This window comes from Phacochoerus africanus, chromosome 4, assembly GCF_016906955.1.
Source record: "Phacochoerus africanus isolate WHEZ1 chromosome 4, ROS_Pafr_v1, whole genome shotgun sequence".
NCBI classification, from domain to species: Eukaryota; Metazoa; Chordata; class Mammalia; order Artiodactyla; family Suidae; genus Phacochoerus; species Phacochoerus africanus.
This window is the reverse complement of record NC_062547.1, coordinates 136,781,557-136,800,809: the sequence shown is the minus strand read 5'-3', so window position 1 is coordinate 136,800,809 and position 19,253 is coordinate 136,781,557. Positions and strand designations below refer to the sequence as shown.

The following is a 19,253-nucleotide window of genomic DNA, read 5'->3' as shown; positions in this document are numbered from 1 at the left end:
TGCTGAGTTTGAGACCTCGTCACAGCACAGGAAGAAAATATTAGAATTTCTAGTGTGAAAGTTTCTGTTGCTGTGCAGCGGAAATGAATCCAACTAGGAACCGTGAGGTTGCGGGTTCGATCCCTGGTCTCGCTCCGTGGGTTAAGGATCCGGCGTTGCTGTGGCTGTGGTGTAGGCCAGTGGCTGTAGCTCCAATTGGACCCCTAGCCGGGAAACCTTTAAATGCCCTGGGTGGGGCCCTAAAAAGCAAAATAAACAAGTAAATAAATAGAAAAAGAATTTCTAGTGTCTTTGTCCTATTAGAAATTCCAATTATGGGTGTGTGTTTTTTTTTTCTGGCCACAACCTCATGGTTCCTAGTCGGATTCGTTAACCACTGAGCCACAACGGGAACTCCATGTGTGTTTTTTGTACTATACCATGGCAGATATGAATGAGATATTAAAAGTATAATACACTGGAGGAAGATGCTCAGTTTTTTTTCATAAGGGTACATATACTACACAACAGTCACGCCTGCAGAGTCCTCCTATAGAAGACCTGTGAGAAGTCCAATGATGCCACCATTCTTTGGCTGCTACTTTGGTCACATCACTCCTTATTCCCACTTCAGCTACTTTTCTAATTTCTCCCAAGATTCTCAGTAACATAGCTACATGTTAACGCCTGCTGTAAAACTCCTCTTTCGTGACGGCTTTTGGGGAAAGGTATTGATACCACTCAAGCTACCAGACCCTTTTTCTTCTGATTATAAAAAAAACAAAACAAAACAAAACAAAAAAAACCGCGACGAGCACAGAAATGAATCAAGTGGAAAAGTCTCCTCCATCTAGGACAGGGATCAGTAAAGCAAGTAGGTTTTACGCTACAATGAAGTTGTTTTGCAGAGAGATGCTGGATGTGGGTTCAGAAGGGGAGAGGGCAGGGAGGACTCCCAGCGTGTTATCCTGAGCTAGAATGGACCCGAATGAACCAGTGCACGGGCATCCATGAAGACCGGGGAGGGCGCGTGGGCTGGAGCCAGCCTCCGGATGGACGGCAAAGCTGAGGAGCGGAGGCGCATTGAGAGGTCCGGGCGAGTGCGGTCAATGATTGCTGGGTCCAAGGAGGACTCAGAGAGGGAGCAGGAGAACTTGGGTATCAGAGAGGCATCTGGTCAGAGCATCCACAGGAAAAGTGTTTTAGGACCAAGGGCGTGTGTGACTGAGGCAGCCACCGCTGAGGGGGCTGGGCGTTGGGGACGTGGAAGTGGCCCCTGGATGCAGGGAACCTGTGGGTGGCCCTGGTACAAAGTTCAGCAATATGGGGGTAACAGGCAGGACGGACTTGTTTTTGAGGATGGAAGAAGGTAAAATAGATTCAAATGCTGGTGGAATCCTGGAGATGGAGAGGGGATAAAGAAAAGATAGAGCGAGGTGGTGCAGTGGGTTAAGGCACTGTTACTGCTGTGGCTTGGGTCTCTGCTGTGGCATGGGTTCGATCCCCAGTCTGGGAACCTTCTGCATGCTGTGGGTGGGGCCAAAAAGAAAAAAAAGAAAAGATACAGACTTCTGTGCTACACAGTGTGGGCTAGAGAGAGATCCTGGGGCGGGGGCGGGGGGGGGGGCCTGGCAGGGAGGACATGGGAGGAAAGGGCAGAGAGTGGGTACAGAAGGCTCCACTGGGCAAGGAGATGGAGGTCTCTGGTCTGAGGAACAGGAGAGGAGGTTGTCCGCTAAGGGGAGGGGGAGCGGGAGCTTCCGTCGTGGCACAGTGGAAAGGAACTCAACCAGTAACCACGAGGACACAGATTCAATCCCTGGCCTCCCTCAGTGGGTTAAGAATCTGGTGTTGGAGTTCCCATTGTGGCTCAGTGGTTAATGAACCCGACTAGGAACCACGAGGTTGCGGGTTCGATCCCTGGCCTTGCTCGGTGGGTCAAGGATCTGGCGTTGCCGTGAGCTGTGGTGTAGGTCGCAGACGCAGCTCGGATCCTGCGTTGCCGTGGCTCTGGTGTAGGCAGGCAGCTACAGCTCCGATTCAACCACTAGCCTGGGAACCTCCATGTGCTGCGGGAGCGGCTCAAGAAATGGCAAAAAGACAAAAAAAAAAAAAAGAATCTGGCATTGCCGTGAGCTGTGGTATAAGGTGGCAGACACGGCTCGGATCCTGCACTGCTGTGGCTGTGGTGTAGGCCAGCAGATGAAGCTCCTATTCGACCCTTAGCCTGGGAACTTCCATGTGCTGCGTGCATGGCTCAAAAAAGCAAAAGTGAAAAAAAAAAAAAAAAGGGGCAAAGGTGAGACAGAGGGTGGCTAGGGCGCCCAGAATGTCACTAGCTAGTATCCCAGCAAGGCTGGCCAGCGGGTACCTTGGAGGGCTTGCCTATTCACTGCTATGGGCTCGCGTCTGGTCACAGAGCGGCTCCTGTTGGGTGAGGCTCTGCCCAGATGCCAGGGACAGGCGGTGAGCTAAGGCCCAACAGGGTGGGAGTGAAGTAAGCAGGGGACAGGGAAGGAGGAAGAGAGCAGGGGAGCGGAGGCTGCGGTTGAGAAGGGGTGTTTGGGGATTCCGGCTTACCGACCCGGAGCAGCTAGAGGGCAGGACAGGATCTGAGCGGGTAGAGGTGCTAACGGGGAGGAAAAGCCCCAGCGTCGGGAGACACGGGGCTCAGGAGCACGAGTTCTGAGGCCAGGGCTGCCCAGGACAAGACAGGCTTTGCTGGGCCGTCAAGGGGACCACACTCCAGGCCCTGAGGACTGAGGAAAGGGGAGGCGACCAGTGGACAAGGAAGCAGGTGGCAAGCGTGGGGGAGGCATCAGCAACGAGCTGCCGGGAGTTCCTCCTTGTCTGTCCTCTGGGGGGGGGGTGTCTGAGAGCTGCCCCCACTCTCCCAGCTCCTCTCAGGCCAGGGCACACCTTCAATGAACTCCTGGTAACCAGATGCAGAGCCACAGGCAGCGAGGCCTTGCATAGCCCAAACCGCCAGGACCGTTGCTAGGGGACACGGGCCGGCATCCGCTGATCGTCAGGGCTGCAATTTTTTTGTCAGCTGGGAATAACTCCAGGGGGCTGCAGCGGCCGTGCCTTCCCGTGCCGACGGCCAGGGGTGGAAATGTCGGGAAAGCACATCTTCTAGGCTGACCATAAAATCGGATTTCATGCTGGGGACGGCAGCGTGGTCCCCGTTCCTGCTTCTCTCAGCCAAGTCCCCGCCTGGCCTTGGGAGGCACACCCATCACGGAAGATGCCCTAACTCCCGGGCCCTGGCACTGGGGCTGCCCTTTCGGTCCTCCCCGGAAGGCACCCTCTGAGCAACCCACCCTTCTAGGAGCCAGAGTGGCAACAAGGACCATCACCACCAATAGAGGGCAGTGTGCCAAGCGTGGGCCCCATCCTTCTCATGGTCCAAGGTCAACCAGATCCTTACTCCCATTTTACAGCCAAGGAAACTGAAACCCCGTCAGAAGCAGAAACCGAAACTCAGAAGGCACAGAACTGGGAAGGGCTGGAACTGGCTGTGGACCCAGGCTACCCACAGCCTCGGCCTCAACCCTACCCTGCATCCCTGATGGATCCAGTCCAAGTTGGCGTGGTGCCCAGTAACAGGCTGGATACTCTTGGCTGTTGGCACTGGCCCATGGTCAGAGACCGGGCCTGCTGGCCAGGCCACCAACAGTCACGGGCCTGCACAGACAGCCTTCCCCATGGCATCACTCACTCACGCTGCGAAAGGCCCAGAGACTGGACCTGGAGGCAGCACAGGGTTGTCTCCGACGTCCTCCCCTCAGCCTGCCCATGCTGTACCCTCCCTCGCCTGCCACGCAGTGGGTACCTGTCAGCCCAGCTTGGAGGCTGCTGGAGAAGCAGCATTTTGACAGGCCCTCCTGAGCCCTAAGAAGCTGCACAGACTTCAAGGCTCGGCCTTGCCTCCTCTTCCTGGGGGAAGCCTGGGCCCACTCATACCTGACTTTGGAGGGTTCTATGGCCCCAGAACCCCAGAGCTGCCTCAGCTGGCATCCTGACCCTTGACGACCTCAGTCCCTGGCCTCAACTGTACCAAGTGGCGTCGAGAGGCGAGCGGACTGATAAGTGGGAACTTCTGCCCCCAAATGGACAGACTAGACGATAAGCCAACACCTCTCTGACAAACCCCTCCCCCGACTCAGGTCCATATTCAACTCAACCTTAGAAAATAAACATCCCTCTCTGAGCCCCAGGGTTGCCATCTGTTCACAGCAGGGATGGCACCACACGCCTCTGGTCCCTTTTTCCAGGATGATGATCCATAGCTGAGCCCACCCCTGACTCCCCTACACAGCCTAGCCAGGGTCAGACACGGCACCGACCCAGCACATACCAGGGAAGTCAGATGTCCCGAGTCATCTGGAAGGAGGAGTGAGAGCAGGATGCCTGCACTGGAGACCCTGGGGGGAGACTCGGGGATGGCCTGAGGGCAGGCCTGGCACAGCTTTGATCTCAGAAGGATCTGTACCTGATGGTCCTGCCCCGTGAGACAGGAGGCTGGGCTGCGCAGGAAGTGGTGACTACAACGTTGCTGGCCTTGCTCTCTGTCCTGCTGGGAGCCATGGACATTTAGCGTCCCCCATGCCCCTACCTTCTGACTCAGGAGTAGGCTGGCAACCAGACAGTAAGCTCCCTGCTAGGCCAACAGGGTCCTCTGACCCGGGAAGATCAGTGAGGTGAAGACGGGTGGAGAAGCCAGGTCCAGTTTCATAGCCTCCGCCTCATCCCCCCCACCACCTGGCCACCAGAGCCCCACAGGACAACATCTGCCGAGTTGCTCTAAGGGCCCTACAGACACGCCAGCTGAGAGACACGGAAGCGGAGCAGCTGCCCCAGGTCACATGCAGCCGCCCTGATGCTCCCCCCAGGGCGGTCTCCTAGCCCGGCCTGGGGACAGGGTGGCCATGTGTGTCTGTGTCCATGGAGGACACTCTGACATGCCCCTCAGCCCAAGCCCCAGAGTCCTAGAACTCAGTGTCCCAGAGAGGGGAGGCCAGAACAGCAAGTGGGGATCAGAGGACTGGATCACAGACCTCAAACACCTTGCTTCCTCCCTGGGCTGCCCCCAGTTTGGGGGCGGTACTGCAGCAGCTGGAGCAGTGCCAGAAAAGCCAATTTCAAGGGCACATTCCACAGAAGGGGGACCCCTCCCCCCCCACCACCGACCTTCTTTCAGGATGTGTAGGAGGGATCAGCGGCTTTGGGAAGGCCTTCGTGCTCTAGGAAAGCAACTCTCACTGGCCCCCAGGCTCCACTGCCCAGCCCCAAATGGTGGAGTCTGCACACCCTCCTTCTCTCACTCAGCTCCCAGAGCTATGACCCTGGACCAAGCAAAGATCACCTAGGGCACACACAGCTGAGGGCTTCTGGCCAACCCACTCCCTCCCGCCATCCCGGCCCTGTGTCGCCACCTACAGCCTGAGTGTTCGGAAGTTGCAGCCACAGCAGGACGGTCCCTGCTTAAAATACTTCTGCTGCTTCCAGACACACTTTGGCCCACCCAGCCCCATGCTTCTACTCCACACAGGCTGCTGCGGGCCTCCGGTCCATCCTGCCGCCCCCGTGCCTCTGCTCATACTGTCCCCTTCAGCCAGCACCCCTGGGAGCCGTGCTCACATCGGCCTTCCCTGCCTTGGCCCGATTGGGCTGATTCAACTCACTTGTGATTCCCAGTTCCTCCCCTGCCTCGACTCTGAGCAAACCTTGTGTGTTGGGACCAGGCAGAACCCATAGAGACCACCAGGCATCCAAAGCCTGGGTCCTTGCCCCGGCTCTGACGCCTCCCAGCCTTCCTGCCCCAGAAGACTCCCAGGCTTCAACAGACCTGCAGAAGGGCTGGGACAAGAGAGAGACTCAGAGACCCCAGAGCTGGATCCTCCCCTGTTGTGCAAACCATCAGCTCCCCTCGCCCTGTCTGAGATCTGGAGGCCCTCAGGGCCCTGGCCAGCGCTCACAGCATGAACCCTGGTGAACAGCTGCTCTAAGGTGTCGAGGGAGCGGCGGGAGGGCCCCCCGGGGAAGCCTGGGCAGCGATGGTGGCGGCGGCGGCGGCAGGGGCGACTCACTCTCTCCAGGTCCTGCCGCAGGTGTGTGAAGAGCTTCAGGCGGCGGTACAGGACGTCCTGCTCCTGCTGGGCCAGGTTGTCCACCTCGTCTGTCTTGGGCGTCAGCAGCGGCTGGTTGGCGTTGGCTTTCCTCTTCAGCTTCCAGTACTGGTAGATGAAGTCAACCAGTGCCTCGGCCAGGTCCAGGCGCTCGGCCACCTCGGCCGGCTCCACCAGCTCGTAGAAATCTTCTTCCAGCTGCTGCAGCCGCTGCTTACGCAGGGTCACCTTCTCCAGGTCCTCGCCGGCTTGGCTGGGCTCCGCAGGCTCAGACGGCATTTCACCCCGTGAGCCCCCGTCACTGTGCTCCTGGCAGAAGGACTTGAACTTGACCTCGTCGTTGTCCGCTAATATAGTCCTCATTTCCAGGCTGTGGTCAAAGGCGCAGGTGACGTGGAATGCCGTGACGCAGGAAGGCATGGAACACTGGAGGCAGAGGAAGGGCAGTGTCAGGTGTGAAGGGAGCCCTGGCGGGAGGGAGAAGGACGTGGGGCACCCCCCAGGGTCACACAGAGCATGCGGAACGCGGGCGAGGCCCTAAACAAAATGACGTGGGTTCCTAACATCTCGTGGGGTACGGACTGGAGCCGCGGCAGGTGGGAAGGGGGGATGGAGAGGAAACGGGGTTCAGCGCCATATACCCTAGGAAGTCAATAATACATGACGGACAGTCCCTCTGGGGACAAGCTGCATTTGTGTGGACAAATGACGCTGGATTCTGAGGCACCCAAACAAAGAGCCTGGTGATGGGTGCCTGCCTCCTCCACTCCTGCGGCGTTATCCAAGATGGGGAGTCCCTTGTCCTCTGGGGAGAGGGGCTGGAGTTGAGCCCCTTCCTCCTTCTCTTGCCCAGGCAGTTAGGGCCACCTCGAGGCCTGAGGTGCCTGGCATGATGCTGTGGACAGCTGACAACTGTTTCAGCAGGAACCTACCCAAACATCAGGGACTGCACTCACAAGCCGTTCCGAGAGTCTTACAAATGGAGAGAGGCCCCCCTAGTGTTCGCAGTGAAGAGACGAGCCTGATCCTCCCACCTCCCCACCTGCGGACCAGCACGAGCATCCCATGGGAACTCGTTAGAAATACGCAAATTCTCGGCCCCACCTCAGATGGACAGAAGCAGGACCTCTTGGTGGGGGGAGGAGGCAATCTGTGTTTGAACGAGTCCTCTGCGTAACCCTAACGCAGGCTGAAATTTGGGAACCCCTGCTATCAACAGACTAATGAAGCCCTGCCCTGTGTCAGGAGAGCCCGTCGGCTTCGCTGGAGGAAGTTTGTCTCCTACGCCTCCCACACGTCAAGTCTGACGTCCAAAGTGAAGTCAGTGTGTTCATTAAGCCCAAACACACTTGCTCTTGAGGAAAGTCAGAGTCCTCAGCATGGGAATGGGGTGGCGAGCCTGGCTCCTCGGGCCTGTATGGCGGGACTAATAGCATGAGGGAGGGAGGAAGGTCCAGCAGGTGGGATTCTGACCCTGGTCCCCGTCCGGGCCCATCGGGGGTTCTGACCGCAGCACCTTCAGGGAAGGAGGAGGGTGGCGGCCGCAGCCTGTTTTACAGGGTGTCCCAGACACGCCCCTCCATGGAGCTGGCTCCCGCGTGGGCTTCCGGGCAGCGCTGGGGTGAAGGGGCTGTGTACCTGGATGCAGGTGCCTGTGCACTCCTTGCAGAGGCTGCAGGACAGAGCCCAGCGGCTGGCCGGGATGTGGGAGATCTTGGTGATGGGCTCCATCTTCTCAGGGCATCCGATGCTGACCTGGGCGGGACACAGGGAGCTGCATCAGGCCTCTCATCCCCAGCCTGCCTGGGGCTTGGCCAAGGCGGGGCTTTCTGCTGAAACCAGGCAGTGGGCAGACTGGGCAGGCAGAGAGTCCCCAGGCCTTCCAGACTTCTCAAGGAGACCACTGATGAAGTGTCAGTGTGTGCGCGCCAGTGGCTGGGCTTCACTTGGGACGGGGAGAGTGCAGATCAGAGCATGTAACTGACTGTGGGCCTGGGAGGTGTGGGTCTTAAGACAGAGACCCTTCCGTGTGCATGCGTGTGATGACAAGAGCGTGCAAGGTCCGCTCTCCGCTCTCCCGCAGGCTTTGGTTAGCAGAATCTTCAGAGTTCTTATTATAATTTGTATTTATTTCACTTATTTTTCCGGGTGGCAACTATAGGCCCCCACGGCAGGATCTCTTCTTGGGGGCCTCCAAGGACGTTCTTGGCTAATGGGGGTGCACCTGGTCAGCCCCTCCTGTGGGGACGCGCCTGCCACCATGCCTGTCTCCTGGGAACAGCCCACCCCTCAGCCCCAGAGGCAGGGTACCTTTGCCTTCCCACTGCCCATGTCCAGAGGTCCTGAATGGAAGGGTCCCCATGGCAGGTCCCTGTTGGCTCTGTGTCGCTGCTGTGCCCAAATGTAGTTCCAGCCTTTAAAACGCTGACGTGGGGACAAGTGACTGTTGCTGACAAAACCACTCTGATCACAGAGGCCTGCAACGTGGCTCCCAGCAAGGACTGTGGGACGGCAAGCCCAGGACGGGCAGGGGCCGCCTGCTGACAGGGCCACCTGGCGCACTTCTGGGCTCAGGCAGCACTGCAGCGGGGCCTCAAGCTGCGTCCGGAAACACAGCAGGGCCGAGGCCGACACTCCGATCGAGGTCAGCATTTCATGTTCCAAATACGGTGGGAGCCTGGGGCCGCTGAGAACTCACCGTGGGCCCGGCCCACTGCCCATGGTCCTTCCCCCCCCTAGACTCAGACCCAGGCCTACTATCCGGCTTTCAATCTGGCTCCCCATCTGATTTCCTTTTAGGGCATCTGGCTAATTTGTATTTTAAACACACGCTTGACCACAGCCGGCCCTGCTCGGTCTGGAGAGACCTGCACCTGCTTCCCCCTGGAGTCAGCTGCCCAGCTGTTGTCCAGATCTCACTCCCAGCACCTGCTGCCCCTGTGGCTCATAATCCCACCTCCTCAGGGAAACTACCACCTGCGTTCTGCCCATGTCCATGGGGAAATTCTTCCCAGGCGCAACTCCTGAGATGCCCCCGTGTAATGTGGTCCATCACCTTCTCTGCCCGGTGCTCTGCCACCTGGATTCTGAGTTCTGGTCACACCCACCTCCCAGGGCTGTGCCCCAGGGCTGCCCCACGCCACGTCTGCTCACCTCAGGAATCCAGAGAGCGCAGCTGACATGCACCCACTTGGTCCCGCTTCTAGTGGGCTTCAAGGCTCCTCCTCGCTTGGGGCAGAGCAGGCACTTCGGCTGGACACCCAGGGCACACGTCCGGCACAGCCAGCTGCCCGTGGGCACCTTGAGGATCCCGTAGCATGCCTGGGGAGAGGGCAGGGTGGTCACGGGGCAGGGGCACTGGCCAAGCTACCCGATCAGCACGCAGGTGCAAACGGCCCCGGCCCCAGCTCAAGCCAGGCGCTCGAGTGACACTGCTCCTCATCTCCACCCAGGGGACCTCGGGAGGGACCACAACACAAGGGCTCCTGAAGGGCTCTCAGCCTGCGCTGTGGGCTGAGATGGCACCATTTCCCAGCTCTTTCTGGGAAAGGGCGCAGCTCTGCCCTCTGCTGGGAGGTCAGGCACCTGAGCAGAGGTTCCCACCTGCGAGGGACGTCGGGGGCATCCCCACACTGCCTCAAACCGAAGACAGCTCTGGGTACGGACGCCGCTGAGGACAAGGCCCAGAGCTTTCATCTTTTTCACAGGGATCCTTCTGGTCCTACCTGGGGCTTAGGGACCTCAGAGCTGCAGAGTGCAGGCATGCGGATAAATGAGGAGGCTGGCATACTGCCTACCCACTCGCCAGCCAGGGGAAGGCCCTCTGAGCTCCCTGGCACGAGTGGGCAAAGGAGGGCTGCAGAGTCAGGACCAGAGCGGGTCCCCTGGGTTCCAGTCACATCTTCTACATCTTCTACCAAGACAAGGCCCGGGGAGGGCCAAGACCTAGAGCCTCGGGGCCCAAGATCAAGAGGGGAGCCAGGCCAGGTTACCCAACAGGACAGCCCGGACCACGCTGCCCCAACCAAAGGACGCACAGGAGGCACTTCGTCTGCACAACTTATGACATTCACACTTGAGGCAACAGGGGCTCAGAGAGGTTAAGAAACTCACTCAAAGGCACAGAGCTTGTAAACGGCAGAGCCATGGTTTAAAACAAGGGGACCTGGCTCCAGGCTTTGGAGGGGGAGAGGGTGAAGAGCAGGGGGAGTGTTTGGAGGGGAGAGGGTGAGGGAGGCCAACAGGAAGGGATGGACAGGCCATCCGACGACAGGTGCTCGAGTCTGGCAGAGGGGCCGAGCTAAGCGGCCCTGGATGTCCCTGGCCTCACGGACACTCACGCCGAACCTATCTGGCCCCTGCCCTCCTTCTTAGGGGCCTGTGCCCACAGCGCTGCTGCAGCCCGACAGCCAGGTGAGCAGCCTAGACGGGGGCCTGCCCGCACAGGCGCTGCACACGACGTGGCGTCCGTCCGAGACGGTGGGGGGGGGGGCGGGGGGAGAGGGGGGCTGCCCACCTGGTGCACGCAGACGTTGCACTTGTCGCAGAAGACCATCTCGTTGCCATCTTCGCCCTCGGGAGAGCGGCACACGTCACAGACGACATCCTCGTCATACTCGATGCCCAGCCCCTCCTGCGTCTCGATGGCCCGTGCCATGTTCTGGTGGCACAGCGTCTCCAGCTCCTCCAGCACGCGCTCGAGCGTCAGCTCGTCCAGCTCTGGCCTCTCTGTGAGGACAGCAGGGCAGGGGCGTCAGGAGCCTGGCCTCTCAGAGCAGACGGCCGGGAGGGTTTCCATCCACCCACAGTGTGCACCCCCTCGGGAACAGTTCCAGCGTCTGAAAACTGACTGGGCTGGGCCCCGCAGCCTCGAAGGCCCCTGGGGGGCCTGGCGTTCGGACTTCAGACCCTGCTGGGGACCACACACACTTATGCACACACAGATACTAGGCCCGTGTCTCTGGGGAACCCAGCGCTTGAGCTGCGCGTATGTGGGAAACCTTGGAAGGTGACTTCAACAGGGCAGAGCTGGTCCTTCCCGGAGGCCCGTATACTAACTGAGCCCGGCCCAGCTGTCATCCCAGACTCCTAGGGCCCTCTCACTCTTCCTGTAACAGTCAGGCTCACCACGAGAGTCCCGAGAACCGTCTAAATAACAGTATTATTGCCTTCATCTGACAGCTCCGAAAATTGAAGCACAGTAAGCAGTAATGCAGCAGGGATGGCCCAGTGGTGGCCACTGCCCTCCTGAGGGTGAGGATGCTGGGGTTCAGAAGAAAACCCTCCCTGGCGGCCCCATCCCCTTCTCAGCGGGCAGGTCACCTACCCATCTCCTTGAGCTCCGAGTTGATGAGTTCCAGCCAGTAGGCGTCGATCTCGTCCAGGTCATAGCGGCTGCCCCCTGGCCAGTCAGGCTGCGAGCCCTCACCAAGTTCAGAGCTGCTAGGGGACACCTGGGAAGGGGGGCCTTCCAAGGGGGGCAGAATCCTGAGAAATCGAGAGAGGATGTCATGTGGGGAGGGTACCCTGGGCCTGCTTTCCGCAGGATCTGCGGCCTCCAGGGAGCGGACCAGCCAGGATGAGGAGCTAGAGCGCTCCTACGGTGTGAGGCTTTGATGCCAAGCAGACTCGTCCCTTCCACCTGCCCACCCTGCAGAGGCTACAGGAGGCATCCGAGGGCTGTCCTGGGCAATGCCTGCTGCCAGCCTCTTGGGGCAAGTGGGGGATAGGTCCTTTTGCATACCCTCCAAGCTGGAGAGAGACCGGGCATTGACCCCAGGCCGGCCCTCACAAGCCCTGGCCCCACCAACAGCCTCAGGGGAACCAAGGCTCTGGCTTCAGGGTAAGGTCTGAGGCCAGCTCCACTACTTAATGTGCGACTCTAGGTAAGCCACTGAAATGTCCTCTGACCCCGTGAGTGCATCCAAAAAAATGAGCTAGTGGCAACAGCACCTACCTTGTATGGGGTCACGAGGACTCAGAGGAGGAGTAACGCGGAGCTCCCAAGGCCATGCCTGGCCGGTAGTAAGCTCTCTCTACATGTGAGGGTGTACTTTAAAACCTCTGGATATGGCTCTGCTCCTTCTGAGATGGAACGTGAGGGCTTCTCGCCGTGGGAGGGACAGCGTCCTCTCCTGGCTCAGCTGCGTGCTGCCCCTCAGCTCCCCATGCCAGTTCAGAATGCTAGCTCTTCCCACCCCCTACCAGTTGCCATGGTTATTGCTGTGGCGCCGGGCCTCCGTCTAGCCAGCCCTGCCAGGGCTGGGAGGCCCCTCACTTGCCCGAGAGGCCTCCTGGGGTCGGAGGCAGCGCTGCCAGGGGCTGTGACTCAGCGCAGACTGGGCAGGGGCGGGCAGGGCTCTGGATGCAGAGACGGTACAGCTGTGGGGAAGGCTCCTGGGCTCCCGGAAGTGCCCCGGGTGTCACCGAGGGGGGCAGGAAGGATGAGGGAGACAGAGAGGCAGAATGGCCCCCAGAGGAGGGTGAGGGAGGCAAGGAGAAAGGGCAAGGGCTTGGCACCACCTTTTCCCACACAAGATGCCCAGATGGAGGGAGGTCTTGACAGTGACAGTGACAGTGACGTGACGCCCCCACCCCGCCCACATCATTCCAGGTAGAAGCAATACTAGCACTCTGAGTTCTGCCGTTCCCATGAGGCTCTTATTTGTCTTGTTTTTCTTTTTTTTGGCCACACCTGCAACATGCAGAAGTTCCCAAGCCCAAGGGACTGAACCTTGCAGAACAGCAGCAGCCCGAGCCACAGCAGTGACATGCTGGATCCTTAACTGCTAGGTCATCAGGGAACTCCACGAGGCTCTTATCTGAATTAAGGCATTTTTTGTTTTGTTTTGTCTTTTTAGGGCCGCACCAGAGGAACATGACGTTCCCAGGCGAGGGGTCGAATCGGAGCCACAGCTGCCAGCCTACGCCACAGCTGCAGCAACCCCAGTTCTGAGCAGCGTCTGTGACCTACACCACAGCTCATGGCAATGCTGGATCCCCAACCCAGTGAGTGAGGCCAAGGATCAAACCCATGTTCTCATGGATTCTAGTCAGATTCATTTCCGCTGCACCACAACGGGAACTCCTTGAATGAATGCATTCTTTCAAATGTAATTTTGCCACCACCTTGCTTTTCTGTGCCCCCAGCTTAGCCAGACAACCTTGTCTGAATGGCCACCATTTATTGGCATAACTACCACACTTGTGTGCTCAGTCAGCTGCCACCTGACCAGACCTCTTGGGACCAAGAGAGCATTCCTTTCTCTGGGAAGCTGGGGTTACAGGGCTCACAACAGAAAAGGCATTTCCTGTGCTTCCTGGGGCTCTCCTCCTCCTCTGTTTAGCCTCTTCTGGCTCTGACTATGCAGGAAACGTTCCTACCAAGGGTGGCCTGGGAGGCCAAGGCCTTGTCTCAGCTGCAGCTGGTAGGAATGAGGTCAGCTGGGAGGAGGGGGGCTCTGGAGGAGAAGGGGGGCTTTGGAAGAGGAGGAGGGGGGCTCTGGAGGAGCAGGGGGTGCTCTGGAGGAGGAGGAGGGGAGTTCTGGAAAAGGGGGAGGGGGGCTCTGGAGGAGGAAGAAGGGGCTCTGGAGGAGGAGGGGGGCTTTGGAAGAGGAGGAGGGGGCTCTGGAGGAGGCGGGGGCTCTGGAGGAGGGGAGGGCTCGCTACTGCAGAGGACCACACAGATGCCACAGGCGGTTTTGCCCTGGGCAGTCTTCTGGCCGCAGTCAGGGAGCTCTGGAGGTAGCCCCTCAGTTCCCGATCTGCAGGTGAGAGGTTATCATTATCCAGGGAAGTTTCAGACCATGAGGTGGGCAGATCTGCTCAAGGGCTGGGGCAGGGGTGCGGTGGGGACGGGGGACGGACGCACTGGGCATGAGAGGGGGGTGGGGGGGCAGCTGGGGGAGGGCAGTCAGAGTCAGCACGCCAAGGTGATCAGCGCACAAGACTCTCTTCGGGCCACCGAGGGGCACCCCAGGGCCTGTTCCTGTGGCCTGTGACTTCCTGGCCCAGCCCACAAAGCCCTGGCGGTCATGCAGGGAATTCCCCAGAATTTCCCAACTTCCTCATCTGTTAAATGGGGACAGTAAGATGCCCTTCCGAGGCCTGATGTGGTAATTAAATGTGAAGATGAGCCTGGCAGGCTCAGCACAGCCAGTTCTCAGGAACAGAGTTCCTATAACAACTCTAACCGTGGTGGCTGCCGTGCTGGCTTCCAGATGAGGGCTGTGCAGTGGCAGGTGTCCTGGGCGATGGGGGGACCAGGCTGGAGGGAGACAGGGGAAGAAGGTGCCCTGACATCTCCACCAGAGCACCCCTCCCTGCCCTCCCCCTCAGCCTATCCCCTCCAAAGACCATGGACAGGCCAGGAGTGCCTGGCTCCTCTCAGCCTACAGCAGCCATGTGCACACGGCTGGAGCCAGAGCTGTCAGAACAGATACAACACCGGCTGCCACTGGTGTTGAGGCATCTGCAGTTGATCACCCAGGCCGGCCAATGTCTCTGGGATCTCCCAGCCTTCAAGGAGAGAGGACCGATGGCTGGGCTGGGCCTGGTCCACACGCATGTCTCTCTGCCCAGCTGGTGACCCGCCCCTCTGCCTCGTCGTCCTGGGCCCTGGGCATGAGAACTCTCACTTATCCCTCAGCACCACAGCCTCGGACTGTGTACTGTTATCAGCCCCGTTTTGCAGAGGAGGGAATGGGCTCAGAGAGGCCGGTAACGGCCCCTCAGTTTACAGAGGTGAGAGTGAGAAAGCCGCCAAGAGTCTGACCCCCCCTTTTTGGTCCTGGGCAGGAGAGGCAGAGAATAAATTCTTCCAAATCCTGCACATCCTCTCACCCAGGGAGGCGCTTCCCTGGTTCTAGAAGGGTGGAAGACAAGAGTTGGTGGGCACTCCGCCCCCAGGCACCAGGAGGACGAGCACTGCCCAACACCCAGTCCTCACTGAGCGCTGAGTACTCCCATGCCCAGCACAGGCCTGGCACCAGGCGGGCACTGGGCGTCTGTGAGCCAGTCATCAGTGTGGCTGCCAGGAAGCAAAGTGCCAATGTCAAGGGAGGTGACGGCCGAGATCTTCGCCCAAGGCCTGGTCAAAACGGGCCTAATCGAGAGCCATGGGGCTGCCAAGGCTGGGAATAAACTGCCAGTAACACGAGCTGCCCGGCCCAGGCGGGCCGGTGGGCAGGGGAGGCCGGGACAGCAGGCCCCTCTGTCCCGAGACATGACCTGGAGCATCTCCCAGGGTGCGGAAAGAAGCACTTGGCTGAGCTCTGCCAACGGAGGCAAGGCCCGTGGCCAGGAGGCCACCTCCCGACAGGAGCACCAGGGGTGTCTCTGACCTACAAGACCGGAAGGCTACAAAGCCCGGAGAGGACTCACTGGTGCCCCAGCCCTGACCCAGCCTGGCAGGGGGCCTCCTCAGAGGCTGGTCTTAGCAACCGCTTCCTGAGCATCTGATGTGTGTGCCAGGCACTTGACTTCCTCCTGCTAAGAACTCCTTAAAAGGTTTAACAAGTCCAGAGCATGGCTTATCTCCGTCTTAAGGACTAGTTAAAAGCCTGGAGACTTCCCTGATACGATCGTCCGGTGGGACCTAGTTTGGGTCGACAACAAGCTAAGTCCACGTCCATTTTCACTGAGCGCTGGCGTGTGCCAGGTCCTATGCCCAGGGCCTTCCCTGCGTCGTCTCCCTACGTCATCTTGACCACTGCATGGGGCCGGGTTTCTGTTATCACTCCCATTTCACAGACAAGGAAACTGAGGCCCAGGGAGACTACATTTCTAGCCCAACGTCCCATTGAATGTGAGCAGCCCTTTGAATCCAGGCTGTCTGGCTCCAGAGCTGAGCGTGAGCCCAAGCCCTTAGCCTCCGAGGTAAACCACCAGCTTTTTAGGACCAAAGAAACAAAAACAAAAGCCTAAGGATATCCTAGAAAGTAAAGGCAATCTCAGAACTGGTAGGGTCCTTGACTGCCCCTAGTCTCCCCCTTCCTCCCCTGCCTGCGGCCCCCCCAGCCTGGACCGCCCAGCTCACCTGACCACAGGCTCTGGAATGGCCTCTGCCCCAGCGGGCACCTGCACGCCTTTCTCCCATTCCTGTCGCCACGGGTCTGCCAGGATATAGTAGTCATCCGGGCTGAGCTGGTAGGAGTCTGGGATCTTCATGGCTGTGATCAGGTCTGTCCGGAAAACCTGTCAGGAGCACGGGAGGGGGAGAACGGCCTCAGCGCACCCCACGGTGGGCTGCTCCACAGGCCAGCACGCGAGAAGGCGAAGGCAACTCCAGTGGGCCTCCTGCCCCCTCACTCAAAGATACGACCACACAAAAGCAGGAGGTATAATAACGCAGCTTCTCTGAACCCAGCACAGGGCTTCGTATACAGGAGATCTTCAATCAATGTGCCAGGGGTTCCTGCTGTGGCTCAGCACGTTAAGACCCTGACAGAGTGTCCATGAGGATTAGGGTTCAATCCCTGGTATCGCTCAGTGGGTGAAGGATCCAGCATCGCCTCAAGCTGCGGCGTCACAGATGCAGCTCGGAACCCGTGTTGCTGTGGCTGTGGCGTAGGCCGGCAGCTGCAGCTCTGAGTCGACCCCTAGCCTGGAAACTTCCATACGCCACAGGTACGGCCCTAAAAAGAAAAAAGAATGTGCTAAATGAATGTACGTGCTCTGACCTGTTTGAGGACAGAGTCTGAGTGGTGGGCAAGAGCAGATGTCAGAGAGAAGAGGAAGGACTTGCCAGTGGAGTTTCCCTGTGGCCCACTGGGTTAAGGATCTGGTGTTGTCACTGCAGTGATCTGGGTTAATACTGTGGCGCAGGTTCGATCTTTGGCTCAGGAACTTCCACACACTGTGGGCCAAAAAAAAAAAAAAAAAAAAAGACTTGCCTAGAAAGGCAAAAATAGTGAGGAAAAAAATCAGATGGCAGAAAGGCTTCTGTGAATGCAATACTGCCATGAAGTGACAGTTCAGGGAATTTCTTTCTTTCTTTTTTTTTTTTTTGGTCTTTTTGCTATTTCTTGGTCTTGGGCCGCTCCCACAGCATATGGAGATTCCCAGGCTAGGGGTCCAATCGGAGCTGTAGCCACCGGCCTACACCAGAGCCACAGCAACGCGGGATCCGAGCCGCGTCTGCAACCTACACCACAGCTCACAGCAACACCGGATCGTTAACCCACTGAGCAAGGGCAGGGACCGAACCCGCAACCTCATGGTTCCTAGTCGGATTCGTGAACCACTGCGCCACGACGGGAACTCCAGTTCAGGGAATTTCTGTTCCAAATTTATCTTTGTCATTGCAACCATAGGCTCAAAGTGGAAGAGTCCAGGCAACTACATGCCAGGGCCTCATGCAAACAGCTGAGGGAGAGGCCAGCGTTTGGGGCAGCCTAGGGAACAGCTTCCAATTGGTCAGGGTCTCTCTGGTCCCAAGACCAAGGATGCCACGTGGCCTGCCAGGTGGGACCAGGGCAGTACCGTCCTGTGTGTGCCGGGCTAGGGGAGGGTGCTGAATGCCTTCTCAGTCAAGCCCATCCCAGATCCCTGAGGGCCAGGCCCTGAGCGGAGGCGCCCCCATGCTCTGGTTTTCACTGGGCTCCCTCGGGGGGAAACTGCTCTTCCCAATGTTCTGTCTCCGCCCCACCTCTACATCCACTTCCTTCCCTGGAAGAACGAGAGTCTACCAGCCTTCCAGAGGCTCCCGGCGCTCACTAGTATCCCCACTCATTGGCGGTGTGTCCCATCTGAAGCTAGGGCTGTGACTACAGGAAACGACTGGAATGGGGGCGCTAAAACGGGGGCTCCAGGCAGCACCTTGCAGAGATCTCATTAACGTCTGCATCTAGCTAGAGAGGGCCCTGGCTTGCAAAAGGTCAAGTTTCTTGAAGACGCTATTTGCCGATATAACTTAATTGTTAAGACTAACACCCTAACATTTAATTAGGGTACCAGTGTGAAAAAATTAAAATGAGATTGCGATTAAATGCTAATTAAACAGAAGATGGAATGTGGCAAAGATTTCACAGCCTTAATAATTTGCATATCTTATTAGCAAGCAGCAAGAAGGCTGCTACAAGGACACAGACTCAGGTACTGGTGCTCCTGTGGGGTCCTTCGGGACCCCCTTTGCTGGCTGGGGCCTTTCCTAGCTGAGGCTTCTGCCAAGCCCAGCAAGGCTGGGGCTGGGTTATTTCCCTCTGGGCCCCAGGTCAGGACCTGGCAGGGGTGAACTGAACCCAGGGTGGATGGATGACTGTCTCAAGGTTCTCCCAACCCTGGCAAGCCACGTGGTAGACACCTAACACCCTGTTGCTCTGATGCCAAGGGGAACCGCCCACCTGGGAAGGCCTGTCATCTCGCCCTAGAAATCAACCCTTTAAGAGCCTCGCGTCACCGTGCACTCCTCCAGAAAGGCACAGGTGAGTATGAAACCTCTCGCTGTCCCCACATTCTGGGCTACAGTGTGAGCGCCACCTCAGAGGGATTACCCTTGTCATCCTCAGGCAGTACTGACTACCTGACAAGGCTGCTTTCCAGCCCGGCAGGCTCCCTCACTTTCCGGTACTTAGATTCCTGAAAAGAACTGGGGTATTCACGTTGCTTTGTTGCTTATCACATGTCCTGCCACACCTGTCCTGTTCTCTGCCATATTCCCAGTGCCTGGGACATAGAAGGTTCTCAATAAATAGGGACAGAGTGGGTGATTAAATGAAGGAGTGCATACAAGGGCGCCTCTGGAGAGTTATCTGATTAGGCCCCCAACTGGCTCCTCGGGCATGCTTTTGGAACCCCCATGAACGGATGAAGACACCTCACGGCTATATCCAGAGCTGAAATAACCCAAGCACGTGGACTGAATGGAGCAACCAGCAGCCTTGGTCTGTAGGCACAGACCGAGTGCCAAGCTGCCACCACTGGGGGAGAGGTGGCCCTGACCTAGGAACAGGCTTGGCATTGAGAACTGAGAGTAGGAAGGGATCCCAGGCTCACCTTGGTCAGGGAGATCCAGGAGAGACAGAGAAAAGAGTCTGGTCCCAAGAGAGTTGCAAGTCTCATTTAGGGTCACTCAGGAAGCAGGTGGCACATGGGCCACCAGTGGCTCTTTAGGGCAGAGGACCGATGGAAGCACAGCAAAGGCAG

General features: G+C 58.4%; 1 protein-coding gene across 11 annotated transcripts in view; it reads right to left on the bottom strand.

Moving 5' to 3' along the window:
* Positions 1-19,253, bottom strand: part of JADE2 (jade family PHD finger 2) — a 54,618-nt gene that overhangs the window by 11,768 nt on the left and 23,597 nt on the right. For all 11 annotated transcript variants that reach the window (XM_047778643.1, XM_047778640.1, XM_047778641.1 and 8 more), the window contains 6 exons: positions 16,147-16,304; positions 11,437-11,597; positions 10,627-10,838; positions 9,264-9,431; positions 7,749-7,865; positions 6,072-6,536 (listed from right to left, as the gene is read on the bottom strand). In XM_047778643.1, coding sequence (XP_047634599.1) covers positions 6,072-6,536; positions 7,749-7,865; positions 9,264-9,431; positions 10,627-10,838; positions 11,437-11,597; positions 16,147-16,304 — 1,281 coding nt within the window. The remainder of the gene's footprint in view (positions 1-6,071; positions 6,537-7,748; positions 7,866-9,263; positions 9,432-10,626; positions 10,839-11,436; positions 11,598-16,146; positions 16,305-19,253) is intronic.